A 15,161-nucleotide genomic window follows, 5' to 3' on the forward strand; every position below is an offset into this window, starting at 1 on the left:
ATATATATATATATATAGCAATTAAAAACTTAAGTGTGATTGTGTAAGTGGACTTAAATCAGTATTGAATGTGCTGTGTATGTTTGCAGACTCCTGACGTGTGTGTGTGTGTGTGTGTGTGTGTGTGTGTGTGCTGTAGGTTGGCCCCCATGCGTCTCTACACTCTCTCTAAGAGGCACTTTGTTCTGGTGTTCGTGGTTTTCTTCTTCTGCTTCGGCGTCTCGATGCTCATCGGTGTGTCAGGTGAGTCTGGGTTCCCAGCATGCACCTGCTCGCCGTCCCTTGACGGTTCTTTTGTTCTTTTGAGGCCTGTAATCAGTCGAGCGGATAACGATCATGTGCTTCACAATGACTCCTGACGTTTTCATTCCCAACCCTCAAAGATCTAGTGTATCACAATCACACATCTCATTCACAAAGCAATGAAAAGGTAAAAATGCCTGCTTATTCCAATATATTTACAATTTAAATCTTCCATTATGAAGAAGTTACTAAACTATTAATGATTAAAAACAAATAGTTTCTAGATCATGAAACTTCTAGTTTGAATATCTGTTGGCTTCCTAAAAGAGCTTTCAATGAGGAAGAATATAAAATATTAATAAAAAAATATAAAATAAAGTAAAATTAATAAAAAAAATTTTTTTTTTTTTTTTATGATTATGTAGACTTGAGTCTTTGAGGATGAAATGATATGAATGCAGACCGGATCTGATGGTGCGCTCCCGGCGTGTTTCTGTAGCTTTACGCCGCTGAGAGCGAACGAAAGAGTGCATTCTCAGAAAAAGGGTCACGTGGCTGATTTCTGTCAAAGCCAGGAGTTATTATATGAGATGTGCAGCTGAATTGACTGATAAATGTCTCTCCTGCAGGACCGAAGATCATTAGTGAGAATTATTACAACGGTTTGAGTCTCAGCATCAATGGATCAAAGGTCAGATTCATGCAATCAGCTGCAGATTTACTCCCAATCTTGTTTGTGTTTGTGTGTGTGTGAAAGAAGTCTCTTCTGCTCACCGAGACTGCATTTATTAGATCAAAAATACAGTAAAAATGGTCCATTCAAATGTGACCATCTTTCCATTGATGCATGGTTTGTTAGGAAGCATATAATAAATCTAAATATTGAGAAAATCATCTTTAAAGTTGTCCAAATGAAGTTCTTAGCGATGCATGAAGTTTTGATATATTTACGGTAGGAAGTTTACTAAATATCTTCATGGAACATGATCTTAATATCCTAATGATTTTTGGCATAACAGAGAAATGTATAATTGTGACCCATACAATGTATTGTTGGCTATTGCTGCAGATATAGCTGTGCTGCTTATGACTGCTTCTGTGCTGCAGGGTCACAGATATACTTCTATTAATCAAGGACACATTAAACAAAAGTGACAGCGAAGACATTATAATGTCACAAAAGATTTCTATTTCAAATAAATGCTGTTCTTTTGAACTTTCTATTCATCTGTGAATCCTGAAAAATAAAATGTATCCGTTTCCACAAAAATATTAATGTTTTCAACATTGATAATAATCAGAAATGTTTCTTGAGCAGCAAATCAGCATATTAGAATGATTTCTGCTTTTTGTTTGTTTTTTTGGAAAAATATAATTTGATGTATTTGTCCACTGCTTCATATTTCAGTGCGTTATCCTGTGTTCTTGGAATTTTTGTATTCTTTTAAAGGTAAAAAGGTTTCTGAAGATCATGTGACACTGAAGACTGGAGTAATGATGATAAAAATTCAGCTTTAATCACAGAAATTAATTACAGTTTAACACATATTCACATAGAAAACATTAGAATAATTTCACATTTTGTACTGTATTTTTGATTAAAGAGAAACAGCCTTGATGAGCAGAAGAGACTCTTTCAGAAACATTAAAACACCTTAATTATTCCGAATGTTTTCCGGTTAGTGTAAGTGTTTTTGGGGTAAATGTGATCTGTTTTGTGTTCAGAGCGGCCCGTTTGACCTCCGATCTCCGCCGCTGTCCAACTACAACCAGCAGCTGTGGCTGACCTGCATCATCCAGCTGGACCGCAGCAGTGAGAGCAGTGTGTGTGTGTGTGTGTGTGTGTGTGTGTGTGTGAGAGCGAGTCGAGCTGATGGGGTGTGTGTTCAGTTGCAGATTTGAGCTGGGACGAGCTGGGGATGAATGTGGAGCTGCAGGGCGTGATGCAGGACGCCAGCGTGATGCACATCAGAGACAACGTTCACAACAAGAACCGAAGCCTCCGCTGCGCCGCCGTGAGTCACGGAGCTGCACCGTTAATCGTTAAAAGATCGCGATTAAGACGCCCACGCAGCCTCTGAATGGCAGTGATTCGTCTGTCTATTCAGTCGTTGAAAAAATCATACCGGAACATTCAAGTCTAAAGAAGTCATTCATATGATCACAGAAATACTGGGGTGAAAGTGTATAGTTCGGATATAAACACCGATGTCTGTGGTGGCGATCAGAATAGAGCAAGTCATCTTCTGAAAGTAACTGGCGTTTCAAAAAAATGTTTGTTGATTGAATTGTTTCACGTTGAATGTTTAATTCATTCTAATTACTGTGTTGTTCCAAATATAAGACAGTGTTTTTTTTTTCTTGCAAATACATCTGAAAAAACGCCGTCGTCTTATATTCAGGGTCTAGACTTTGACGTGTCAGTAATACACCCACAACTATAGGTGGCGCCAAAAACGCTTAAAACTAGTGTGTCATGAAATATGTAATGCGACGTGTGTTATAAAGATCACGAGTGAAAACCAAAAGAAAAAGAAAAGTTTACAGCAGCACGAGTCGTGACTGTCATGTTAGCCTGATGGGACAAACTTCCTCTGTAAGTGATTTTAAAACATAAGACAGTACCCAGATTTGAAGACTACAATAAGATTTCACTTCTACTGATAATAACATTTTGGTAGGCTACTATGAGATGTATAGCCTAAGTGTTATATAATTCAGATGGGCTACCTGTTATTTTTTATGGTGAATCAAAAAGTGATTGTTGGTACATTTGACCAGTATTTACCGTACTTTCAATACAAAAATTTAAATAGGAAAAATATGCTATATGAAAATTATTTAAGAATCTATTATTGTTCTTAATAAAACGCAAGATTTGGTTTTCAAAAAGCATTTTTCCAAAAGGTGCATCTTGAAAAAGGGGGTCATCTTATATTCAGACCAATACGGTAATTAAACACTTTTAAATAGACAGCAATTAATATTTGTCGCACATTATTTTATTTAGTTCAGAATCGTGATCTCTGTTTGAGTCAATTTATCCAGAATTGTGCAGCTCTAGTGTGTGACGCTCCTGCCTTCATTCAGATCCTCACGTGTGTGTGTGTGTGTGTGTGTGTGTGTGTGTGTGTGTGTGTGTGTTACAGCGTCAGCAGGCGTGTGACGAGATCATCGTGCTGCATCTGGGATATCTGAACTACACGCAGTACAAGATCAACGTCAGCTTCAGGAACCTGCAGGAGGGCCTGAAGGACAAAATCAAAAACGTGACTTTTGTGGTGAGTTCATGTTTTAACATTGCTCAGTTTGTCCAGGAGTCCAGCTCTAGGAAGAGTTCTGGTCGTTTCAAGCTTCTTCTATTAAGGGTAACAGAGACATGCTTCTGTGAACCTTCAATGCAGCAGAATTTCTTCTGAACTCTTCCTCAGATGTGTGTCTCGACGCAATCCTGTTTCTGAGCTCTACAGGCAGTTGTTTGGACCTCAGCGCTTGTGTTTTGCTCCGATACGCATTATTAGCTGTTAACCCTTTTATTAAGACGTGTGTGCCTTTACAAATTATACTCATTCAGTTGAGTTTGCCACAGGTTAACGACATCTAGAAGCAATATGAATGCTCCTGAGCTAAATTTTGACTGTCCCAGATAAGAGTATGAATATACTTATGCAACGGAATCATGCAAGTTTTTTTTTATTTTGAATGAATTTGCAAAGATGTTAAAAGCCTGTTTTTGCTTTACAATTATGGGGGGAGGGGGGGATAATTTAAAGCAGTTTAACAAGGCAGCAACATAACGTGAAAAAAAAAAAAAATAAAATAAATAAATATATATATATATATATATATATATATGAAGGGTATGAATACTTTTGCAAGGCACTGTATATGAACCTAAAATTCAAGATATGAGCACAAAACATAAATGCCCGTCTTATATTAGCTTTATCACATCAGCAAGAGTGCTGTTTCTCCCCAATATTTGCATCACTGATTTTATACAACAGTTCAGTAAATAAGAAGTTCATAGTGTTATGTTGACACATTGTGTCAATTTCACAAATGAAAATCGTTTCAAAGTCACAGCAGAACTGATGTGTGTTTCTGATCAACACACTGCAGTGATTCAAAACCGAATGAATCCAGGGTTTTGAGTGAATCCAGTGAGTCAGTGATTCAGTGACTCATTCATAAAGACATCTCTTGCTTTGTTTTGTGAATGAATCAGTTGAATGAATGATTCAATGACTCACTCATTCAGACAGTGATTCACCACCAACTACTGATGGTTTGGTTTCTTATTTAAAGTCTCATTTAGTTGCTTTTATTTATTTATATATATATATATATATATATATATATATATATATATATATATATATTTTTTTTTTTTTTTTTTTCATATTACAATATTCAATTAAAAAAATCATTAATACAAATTTGTTATCATTATTTATGCAGTGTTGTATCAGAATATGATGATAAAATGATGTCATACAATGTCAAAAAAGAATTGAACAAATACCTGTAATCTGAATGCGATTCAGACAGGAATCATGTGTTTGTGCTGGTTTTCACCGCAGAAATGCTATGAAATGTGCACGTTTAATGAGAAAGTGTGACACAAAACAGACTCTGTGTGGAATCAGCCGCTCAAAATGAGTCTGAAACCAGCATTGAATGAATTCGGCAGATATAAAATATGAAATAAGTTGCGATCCAGGAATCACAGTCGAGCGTTTCTCTGTGTTTTGTGCTTTCTCAGTTTAAGATGTACAACGCCACGTTCTCTCAGGTGGAGATCTGGTTCCGCTTCGTGTTTGTGGTGATGACCTTCATCGTGACCGTAAGTTACAGACGCAGACCCTCCGCAGGCTTCGAGTGTTTCGCGAGCGTTTGATGGTGATGATGTGTTTGTGTGCAGTGCATGTTCGCTCACTCTTTACGCAAGTTCTCCATGAGGGACTGGGGAATCGAGCAGAAGTGGATGTCTATTCTTCTTCCTCTGCTGCTGCTGTACAACGGTGAGACGCACATTTCACTGCCTTTACACCACAACTGAATGATTAAAAACTAGTGCTGTCAAACTATTAATCACATAAGAGTTTTTGTTTACATAATACTGTATATGTGTGTATTTATGTATTATAAATATACACGCATGCATATATTTAAGAAAAAAGTTATATTTCTTTTATTAATTTGAGCACTTTCACACAACCGACCATTGAACAGTGCTGTACAACACATAATAAAACTGTCTCAAACATAAAACACAACATTAAAAGCACAATAAAACAACACAATTTCAATATACAGAGAAATATCTATACCCCTTTAAATGCTGATGCAAGGAAGTATTCTTTAAGCTTGTGTTTAAAAACACTTAGTGTGGGAGCTGATCTGAGAGAAAACACTGATTCATTCCAGAGTTTCTATTAAGTTCTGTTAGTTGGCTATTAATCTCAAGTGATAAAAACAGGACCTAACCATAGAATAAATCTGTTTAAATCTCAAACTTGAGATCACGATCAACAAGAACTCCTAATTTTCACGCTACTGACTTACAAAAAGGGGCTAAACTGCTCAAATCAGATAAATTATTTGGAGCTCCAAACCACACAACTTCAGTTTTGTCTTTAAAAAATGTAAGGACAGCCATAGTTTAATTCCTCGTATACAGTCCAGCAAAGATTCTATTTGCTTTTTACTATTCTTTTGCATAGAAGTGAAATGAGATTCCATGCTTACAAAAAACTGATCCAAGGTGTAACACATACAAAGAAAACAAAATCGGGCCGAGAATGGACCCCTGTGGAACCCCACTAAGTATGTGTGTGTATATATATTACATAAATGTATACATATAAATATTTTCGAAATATATACTGTATGTTTGTGTATTTATATATACATAATAAATATACACCGTACACACACATATATTACATACATTTTATTTTGGATGCAATTAATCGTTTGACAGCACTATTAAAAACACATCGCCGCTCAGATGTTTGACGTTTATTCATCAAGGATGCGTTAAACTGATCAAAAAGTGACCATAAAGACATTTCTAATGTTACATGACTTCTATTTCAAATAAATGCTGTTCTTTTGAACTTTCTATTCATCTGTGAATCCTGGAAAAAAAAAAGGAATCATGGTTTCCACAAAAATGTGAATGTTTTCAGCATTGCTAATAATCAGAGATGTTTCTTGAGCAGCAAATCAACATATTAGAATTAGAGGTGTGTGGTATATATTAGGGATCCACTGCACTACCTTCTATAAAAGGTAACTAACATAATTAGTTACTTTTTTAGGGAGTAACGCAGTATTGTAATGCATTACGTTTAACAGTAAGTTTCCCGAACACTGGTGTGTGATGTGCTGCTGTTGTAGATCCGTTCTTCCCGCTGTCGTTCCTGGTGAACAGCTGGTTTCCGGGAACGCTGGACGCTTTCTTCCAGGCTCTGTTCCTGTGTGCGCTGCTGCTCTTCTGGCTGTGTGTGTATCACGGCATCCGAGTGCAGGTACGCTCTCTGAAGGGCCCTCACTAGTGCACTACTCGGCCGTCTGTGCTCCGCTCACCTGTGCTCTCACCTGCAGGGAGACCGGAGGTTCCTGACCTTCTACCTGCCCAAGCTGCTGATCGTGGGGCTGCTGTGGCTCTCGGCCGTCACGCTGGGAATCTGGCAAACGTGAGAAACCTGCTGCTGTCTTCTGCTGCCGCTGCCGGTGTCTTGTGGGATTCTCATCAGATTTTTCTTATTTTTAGGGTGAATGAGCTGCAGGATCCCACGTATCAGTACAAAGTGGACATCCAGAACTTCCAGGTGAGTCCACACCGGCTGTTCCTGCTTAATAAAATAATATTTCAAATATATAATATGTGACCCTGGAGCACAAAACCAGTCATAAGGGTCGATCTGCTGAAATTGAGATGAAACCTGGGAAATAACGTGTTTGGCGGGGAAAGAGTTAAAAGATAAAGTAGCTGGATTTTAAGATGCAGAATGTTTCAGATAATAATGATAATAATACTTTTTAAAACTTTTTCTGAAAAATAATCATAATTCTTTAAAGTTTTTGGGTGAAAAATACAATTGGTTGCTTTGGAATATAATGCAGCATGTTTCAGATGATTAAAAAAACAACTTGTATTCTGAAAAATACAGTGGAATAATAAAAAAGCTACTTGTTTTACAGAAAATATGGTCCAAAAATTTGAAATAAAACTAAAGTCATTGCAGTATAAGTTTCATCATATTTCAGATCAAAAAGATGTAATGATGCAAGTTTTATTACAGGAAATACAGTAAAAAAATGAGTCAAATGAAAGTGTGTGTGTTTGCTGCAGGGCATGAAGGTCTTCTTCTTGCTGCTGGTGGCGGTGTATGTGCTGTATCTGGTGTTTCTGGTGCTGTGTGCCTGCTCCGAGCTCAAGAACGCGCCTTACACAGGTAACACACACACACACTCTCACACACACACACACACACACAGTGTCACGTGCATGTTAGTGATCCTCATCTGACTGGTTTGCTCAGATCTGCGGCTGAAGTTCCTGACGGCGCTGACGCTGCTGGTGCTGGTGATCAGGTCTGTCATCGCTCACACACACACACACACAACCTGTGTAAATACACACTTTCACATGAGTGAGTTCCGTGTTGTCACTTCCTGTTCCTGTTTCCTCAGTGTGGTTATTCTTTACCTGAGATTCGGCTCCAAGGCTTTGCAAGACAACTTTGTTGCTGAACTCTCCACTCACTACCAGAATTATATCCTTTCATTAGAGATTCCCACACATCTGATCCATCGCTGTGAAACCATTGTGTTAGAAACCCATTAATAACAAATGCCCAGAAAAATCATACATTTTAAAGTTTTAGTAATTTAGTCATTTTTTTTATTAATGTTTTTTAGTCATTTTTATTAGCTTAAAATGTCTGTATAGTTTTTTTTTATTCATTTAAATATATAATATTATGTATGCGTGTGTGTGTTATTTACTATTGTAGTGTTAATTTCAATTAGATTTTGTTTTTGCCATTTTCATTTTCATTTTAGTTTAGGTTTTAGTCATTTTTTGTCATTTTTATTTGTGTCTATAGGCCTGGGGTGTATTCCAGAAAGCATGGTTAACTTACCGTCAGATAAACCCTGAACTCTCGGTTGATTAACCCCAAACCTTGCTTACTCGAGGTATCTGGTTCCAAAAACACGTCCGGGAGTAAGTTCATTCAACTCAGAGTATGTTCCTGATTAAGACTGAAGACATTCTCAACAGAGCGACGAATCTACGAGTCACTATGGAAACGGACGCTAAGAATAAGCGTGCCATAATGCTTCTTTCTTCTTCTTTTGTTCAAAGGTCATGTAGGCCTAATGCTTAGTGCATATCGCCACCTAATTGATGGTTTTGCAATCATTTTTATTTTTTTTCCGTTTAATCTTTAATCCTTGAGAATAAGAATTATATTGTTTGTTTGATGCTAATTATATATTAAGTCATATCAGATATGTATTTTTATTATAGAAATCCATGTGTGAGATGATAATATAAAATGTAATAAATATATGTATAGGCTAATATAATAAATTAAACATTACATTTTCATAATAGTGTTTTATAATTTATACAGATAACTGTTATATATGCCAATAAAATATAATAACCATATTAGAGCAATATATAGGCTAACCTTATTTATTACTTATTTTAGCGCTTTATCATTAAAATAGCATACAACTATATATATATATATGTATATGTGTGTACAGTAGGCTATATACATAACTGTATTGTAATAATATATAATATTGTGCGCTATCTGTCACGCCCACTGAAGGCTCGTCAGTAGATCATACATGCTCTGATAGCGCTGAAGTGAACTAACCCTGGAACAGAACCGGCTCCGGAGCAGGTTATCTTCAGAGAGCAAGTTGCTATGGTTACTTACATGCCCTGAAAGTAACCTCTGATTTTGGAACCGAAAGCTGAGGTTATCCGCTCGCTTAGCCTCAAACATACCCAGGTATGTCACATAACCATGCTTTCTGGAATACACCCCTGGTTTCACAGACAGGGTTTAGGTTAAGCCAGGACTAGGCAATAGTTCAATTAGGACATTAAAGTAGTTTTTATAAACGTGCCTTAGACAGAAACATTACTGCGGTGGTTTTCCTGAGTGTTTTTCTCCACCAGCCGAATTTCTTTCCTTCTACGGCCTCCTGAACTTCTATCTCTACACGCTAGCGTTCGTCTACTCGCCCTCCAGGAACGCTCTGTACGGTGAGTTCATCGCCGCTGACCGGCGGAGTGTTTCTGCAGCAGATCTGGCCTTCGTCACGTAGATGTGTGTGTTTGTGTGTCCAGACTCGCAGCTGAAGGACAATCCTGCCTTCTCCATGCTCAACGACTCGGACGATGAAGTCATTTACGGGTACGTTCCCTACATCGCATCACTTATCTGATCCAAACCAGCCTTTCTGATGGTCCCGATCTGTTTCTCTGCAGGAGCGATTATGAGGAAATGCCTCTTCAGAACGGCCGCGCCATCAAAGCCAGCGCCAAATACCAGGATGAGAGCGAGAGCGACTGAAAGCGGAGTGACTCCGGATCGCTGGTGTAGATGTATATAGACGAACAGTGTGTAAATATACGGGCCGATGTATTTTTAAAGCTACAGTGGCGTGTTTCTGAAGTCGGTGGAGACGCACTGAACCCGTCGAGTGCTGCTTCACCTCCAGATTAAAAGGAGAAAAATCAATCATGTATATTTTCATTTGCATCTGTGATAATTAAGCACATTTAACCCGTGATAATGAAAATCATCCTGATCCAGCTGAACACAAATAATGCCTTGTGCTTCTAGTATAAACATAAATGATTTACAAATATTTTCATATGAAATGCTTATATAGTTAGATTTCTTCTTTTTTTTTGCAATTTAGGGTGAAATGTGCTTAATTTTCATGACAAAAAAAAGAAAAAAAGGGTCTCAAAAATAGCCAATGTTTTATTCTTTAGATTTTTGAGTGACACACATTGTGAATTTCTAGACAGTGTTTATGTGATCGGCCTCAGTTTTTTCTCATCGATCAGACTCTATTAATAATGTGAGGAAGCTGCTTATGTGCACATATTTCTATTGATTTCTGGCTCGTTTGAGCTGTTTTGCCAATCTGGAGATCCTGAGTGAATGTGGATGAGAATATGGAGCCTGGTGTTTCTTTGCTTTCACTGGATGTTATAGTTTATCGTTCCAAAAGCCTTTTTTTTTCTCACATTCCTGTCTTATTGTGTTTCCTGTACATGTTTTTGTGTGTTTACGGTTATTTTGTGGGTCTGAATCACTTCCAGGGTCCCGTTGTGGACAGAAGCGCCTTGTTTTTGTTTTGTACGCACTGTTGGTTCACTCTGATGACGGTTTAAAGCAGCAGGTTGATGAGTGCTTGATCCGTCTGATGTGACGCTGGACTTTATGAAATGTCCCAGAAGCACCGTGTGATGGCGGTTCGCTGTGCCTTTCCACATGTACATGAGATCATTCCTAAAGCCGCTGAGCTCGGTCCAGACGACGAGCTGCTTGTGATGTCTGAGTGAATGTGGAATAAACTCTGCAGACGTTTTTAAGAGGTGAATTCGTGTGCTTTTATTGAACGGCGCGAGTCTGAATGCAGGAATACTGAAGCTTGTGTTTGAGTCTAGATGGCGAGTCCGAACACACTGACGATGCAGTACAGGTGTTTGTTTTCCCATCGGACCGTGCAGCTGCCTGCAGAGACAAAACACACTTTATTACAAAACAAAACAACTCATTTAAGTGCGTTTTTCTTATTTTGCAAAGATCTGCTAATGAGGTAAGAGATGAAAAATATTCTCGTTTGCATTAAGATTCTTTTTCTTACCCTTCGGTGGACAATTTTACATGTTTTATGTAAAATGCACTTGTTTCCCCAACAAGACTAAATATATTATTTTTCATCTATAGAAAATGCATCTTAAAGAATTTTTAGTTATTTGTACTTGAAACAAGACAAAAATACTCCGTAAGAAAAGCATTTTTGCAGCGTGAATGAATGGATTATGTATTTAAACATCGCAAGAGGGAAGAGACCGAAAGAAACGCTGGGTTTACCGAAGAAAGCCTGCTCTTGACCTGGGGTCATTTCCCAAAAGCATCGTTAGTTCCATTAAACTCTATTGGTAATGATGGAGCTCGCGCCCATAGTTGCTTTTGGGAAACACAGCCCAGGTTAGGGTCACAGAGTATGTTACCACTCTTTCAGAGACGGGCTTGGCTTTCCTGGGTTTGACAAACCTCCCGCTTTGAACCTGAAAACCCAGAGTTTCCCTCATTTCAGGGTCAACACACTCAGAGTTTTCACTTAACCTCCTTTCTGAGACCGGCCCCTGGACGTCTTTAATGGGAACGTCAGCAAGACATTCTCAGAACATATTTTTGTAAGCTGGGTCAAAGGTGTGTGTAGAACGGTTCACATTTCTATTTGAATAGAACTCAAGACGGCCCTTACCATCTGTAGTATTGTCCCAGAAACATGAAGAAGCCGACTGCAGTCCTGCGCCGTTCTTCTGCATTATAATGCATGTGACTGATGGAGAGAACAGAGCAGGTGATCGTTCTGTAGTAAGATGATAACCCTGACCTTCAGCTCGGTCACAGGAACAGCTCAGACTAAACTCAAAATGTGTTCATCCTCAGTTCATCTGAGATCAGGAGGAGTGTGTTTCTTCATCAGGTTTGTAGAAATGTGTCTCAGCGATGGATGCTCTGCAGTGAATGGGTGCCGTCAGAACGAGAGTCTGATAAAAACATCACAATCATCCACAGCACTCCAGTCCATCAGTTAACATCTGGAGAAGAAACAAATCCAGCTTTAAGACGTTTTTAACTCATAATAACGCTTCCTCAGTGAAACAGTGTTCTGGTGTGAATCAGGAGAGAAATCTGCAGATCAAGCAGCGTTTAAAACAGTCCAAAACGGCTCTAATATGTGGCTGGATTTTGATGTGAGAGACAACAGCAGATGCACTTTTTTGTTATTGTGGATTATAGACTCGTATTTGAGTTATAAACGTCTTAATGCTGGATTAGTTTCAGCTTTTGTCTTCTCCAGATGTTAACTGATGGACTGGAGTGCTGTGGATTATTGTGATGTTTTAATCAGACTCTCGTTCTGACGGCACCCATTCACTGCAGAGCATCCATCGCTGAGACACATTTCTACAAACCTGACGAAGAAACACACTCCTCCTGATCTCAGATGATCACGTGATCAGCAGATCTTGGTGTTTGTCTGGACCGGTGGAGTCCAGGTGTCGGCTGTGAGGATGCTGACCGATGTATTTGAAGGGTTTGCCGAGTTTGCTGAGCTGACCGAGGCACTGCTCCACCACGCTGGACATCCACTGGTTCACACGCTTGTGTTCGTACGGGTTTCTGCCGATCACAGCCTCCAGAGACTGAAGACAGAGAGAAGAAGCGCTCACACATCCGTCAAACACACGACGACACCCAGAAATAAAGCTGAGAGACGAGCAAACCTCCTTCACGATGCTGCTCACTTCTTCCACCACGAACGCCGTCTGGAGGAATATAAACATCTCTGTTATCCGCTGAAGCTTCAGTGAAAATCTACTGCGCTGCGCGTGAAGTAAATGCTTCTCGGTTAGCAGCTGTTAGCCATTAGCTTCACCGCAGCGGAAATGTGAGATATGATTTCTTAAAGCAAACATCTTCTCTTTAACTTTTGAATGAGTATATTTCAAACATTTGATCGTCTTTACCTCCTCCGCGCTCTGATCGTCGTCCATGTTTCTTTGTTGTTGTTGTCGGTCGAAGCCTCGGCGGTTGTCATGGAAATGACGCACACGTCACGACGCAGAGACGACGTATTATTTCACGCGTGCGTTAATTACAGACGCTGAAAAGATGCCTCGTGAATCCGACGCCGTCGTGGTTTTTTATAGTGGCCTATCTTTCCTACTATGGCAAGCCGTTTTAACTTTTATTCATTCTCAGGATATGACTTCTTGATATCAACAATTACATTTTCACTAGTTAAAATGCTAATTGTTGATATCAAGAATTAAATTGTTGATATCAAGAATAGACATTTTTACTAGTAAGAATTGTATTTCTGATATCAAGAATTAAATTGTTACTAGTAAGAAATTAATTCTTGATATCAACAATTGATTTTGAATGGCAGCCTATGGTGACATTTAACTAGTGAAAATACAATTACAGATATCAACAATTTAATAACAGCATATATCAAAAACCAAAGATAAGAAACAAACACCGTTGTAAGATGCATGAAAAATATTATAAGGCAGCAATAATATGCTCTTTTAAGCATCGTTTATAACATATTAAAGAATAACATTATTTGGCCAGATGGAATAAACCATTCCAGAATTTGATACAAGTGAGAAATTAAGGAGGATGAAAATTTGAAAATTGATGAGTTAAATAACAATTAACCTGTGAATTTATTTCAAATAAGTATTAAAATGCTCTGGAATATTCCCTTCACTTGAATATATCTTATAAATGAAAACACATATGTGAAAGATATTAATATAAGAATCTGAAGTTGCAGAAATAAAAGAACAGTTCCACGGAGAAAATTAATGGAATTTTTACTTCCGGAACTTGACTGTTTATATTTTCTATATATATTTTAGAACAATGTTGTTATTTCTAATAATAATTCAATTAATTAATTAAGTGTGGAAGATGATTCGCACTCTACCCGAATGATCATTTCAGACATATGGACGAGCTTTTGTTCTGTAATAAAATAAAAGTCCATTCAAAAGTATTTATCATGCCCTTCTAATAAATATTCAAATAAATTCAGCAAAAACATTTGTTTGTATGATGGGCAAGTATCACATTCACATGACGAGATACCCAGCTGTAAAGTATTTGCTTCAGATTTATTATCATCACTGATAAAATATTTTTAAAAATTACTGAATAAAAATTCCATTTGTTTCTTTTTTCCCTCTGTGTATTCTTCTTCTTGTTCTCTGTAATGTTGTTTTATTGTGGAATTTAAGTTTTGCAAATTAAAAATAAAAAAGTCGTTCATTGTGTGTGTTGTGTTCTACACATTTAAACCAAAAAAAAAAAAATGTATGAATAACCTTAAAACTATTCTTTCATTTATAATGTACATTAATAATTTGCAAGATGATGATATTGTCACAAACTGTCTGTTTTGGTTTAATTTTCATTTGGTTCTACTATGGCCTGTGTTCCTTTGTTCCAGTTTCCCGCTCTTTGTTTGTTACTATGGTTTCTAATTACTGAGTCGTCACCTGTTCTTCATTTGAGTGTATTTAAGTTCTTCTTTATCATTCCGTTGCTGTCTGGTATTGCTTGTGTGTTACGTTGTCGTCTTGCATGTGGATTATTTGCGTTTGTTTTATTAAAGACCCTTTTTTGTTGATTTTGGAAACCTGTTTGAACCTTTTTCTTCATCATCTTCTGAACCAGATTGATTGCGCAAAGATTGAAAAAATCAATTTCATGAAAGCCGATGTGCTTCGCATGGGCAAAAATATATTTAAATATTTAATCGCCAATAAAATCAATGAAATTTCTTTAAAACTCATTCATAAATATTACTCCTGCCAATTCTGTCTTGTAAACAGTTTAACTGTGATATTGGTATATATTTACAGTCTAGAAATATATATCATCTATAAACTGAAAAACGACAAACTGTAAAATGTGTCAATGTAAATATTTTAATTTAATATATCCTTTCTTTAGTTTATTATTTATATCTTTTTATTTTATCTTTGCTTTGTTTGTATGTACGATGGGTAAATAGTCAAGTCACCTTTATTTACAGCGCTTTTAACAATAGAG

The 15,161-nt window shown here is 37.5% G+C and overlaps 2 protein-coding genes across 4 annotated transcripts in view; one reads left to right on the top strand and one right to left on the bottom strand.

Annotated features, from left to right (window-relative positions):
* Positions 1 to 10,888, top strand: part of tmem181 (transmembrane protein 181) — an 18,495-nt gene extending 7,607 nt beyond the window's left edge. For 2 of the 3 annotated variants that reach the window (XM_058772174.1, XM_058772177.1), the window contains exons 2-17: positions 140 to 243; positions 873 to 934; positions 1,969 to 2,056; positions 2,134 to 2,258; positions 3,393 to 3,524; positions 5,009 to 5,089; positions 5,168 to 5,267; positions 6,649 to 6,779; positions 6,856 to 6,947; positions 7,025 to 7,082; positions 7,607 to 7,709; positions 7,797 to 7,848; positions 7,948 to 8,030; positions 9,455 to 9,544; positions 9,629 to 9,695; positions 9,770 to 10,888. In XM_058772174.1, the coding sequence (XP_058628157.1) occupies positions 140 to 243; positions 873 to 934; positions 1,969 to 2,056; positions 2,134 to 2,258; positions 3,393 to 3,524; positions 5,009 to 5,089; positions 5,168 to 5,267; positions 6,649 to 6,779; positions 6,856 to 6,947; positions 7,025 to 7,082; positions 7,607 to 7,709; positions 7,797 to 7,848; positions 7,948 to 8,030; positions 9,455 to 9,544; positions 9,629 to 9,695; positions 9,770 to 9,854 (1,453 nt within the window). In that variant the 3' untranslated portion in view covers positions 9,855 to 10,888. The remainder of the gene's footprint in view (positions 1 to 139; positions 244 to 872; positions 935 to 1,968; positions 2,057 to 2,133; positions 2,259 to 3,392; positions 3,525 to 5,008; positions 5,090 to 5,167; positions 5,268 to 6,648; positions 6,780 to 6,855; positions 6,948 to 7,024; positions 7,083 to 7,606; positions 7,710 to 7,796; positions 7,849 to 7,947; positions 8,031 to 9,454; positions 9,545 to 9,628; positions 9,696 to 9,769) is intronic. The other variant, XM_058772176.1, reaches the window with a different exon arrangement.
* dynlt1b (dynein light chain Tctex-type 1b) lies at positions 10,509 to 14,200 on the bottom strand. The gene is made up of 5 exons (XM_058772185.1): positions 13,064 to 14,200; positions 12,821 to 12,862; positions 12,616 to 12,739; positions 11,791 to 11,868; positions 10,509 to 11,030 (listed from the first exon to the last, which is right to left on the bottom strand). The coding sequence occupies exons 1-5, from the start codon at positions 13,088 to 13,090 to the stop codon at positions 10,960 to 10,962; spliced, it is 342 nt and encodes a 113-aa protein (XP_058628168.1). The 5' UTR covers positions 13,091 to 14,200; the 3' UTR covers positions 10,509 to 10,959.
* Positions 14,201 to 15,161: the final 961 nt, after the last annotated feature.

This window comes from Onychostoma macrolepis, chromosome 04 (assembly GCF_012432095.1).
Source record: "Onychostoma macrolepis isolate SWU-2019 chromosome 04, ASM1243209v1, whole genome shotgun sequence".
NCBI classification, from domain to species: Eukaryota; Metazoa; Chordata; class Actinopteri; order Cypriniformes; family Cyprinidae; genus Onychostoma; species Onychostoma macrolepis.

What these genes read in the sequence shown, in the direction of transcription:
- dynlt1b (XM_058772185.1), bottom strand. Translation starts at nt 13,090, where the DNA reads ATGGACGACGATCAGAGCGCGGAGGAG. An exon ending in TGAGCAGCATCGTGAAGGAG is followed by an intron (nt 12,740 to 12,820) that starts GTTTGCTCGTCT and finishes CTCTGTCTTCAG; the next exon opens with TCTCTGGAGGCTGTGATCGG. An exon ending in CTGGGACAATACTACAGATG is followed by an intron (nt 11,031 to 11,790) that starts GTAAGGGCCGTC and finishes TTGTCTCTGCAG; the next exon opens with GCAGCTGCACGGTCCGATGG.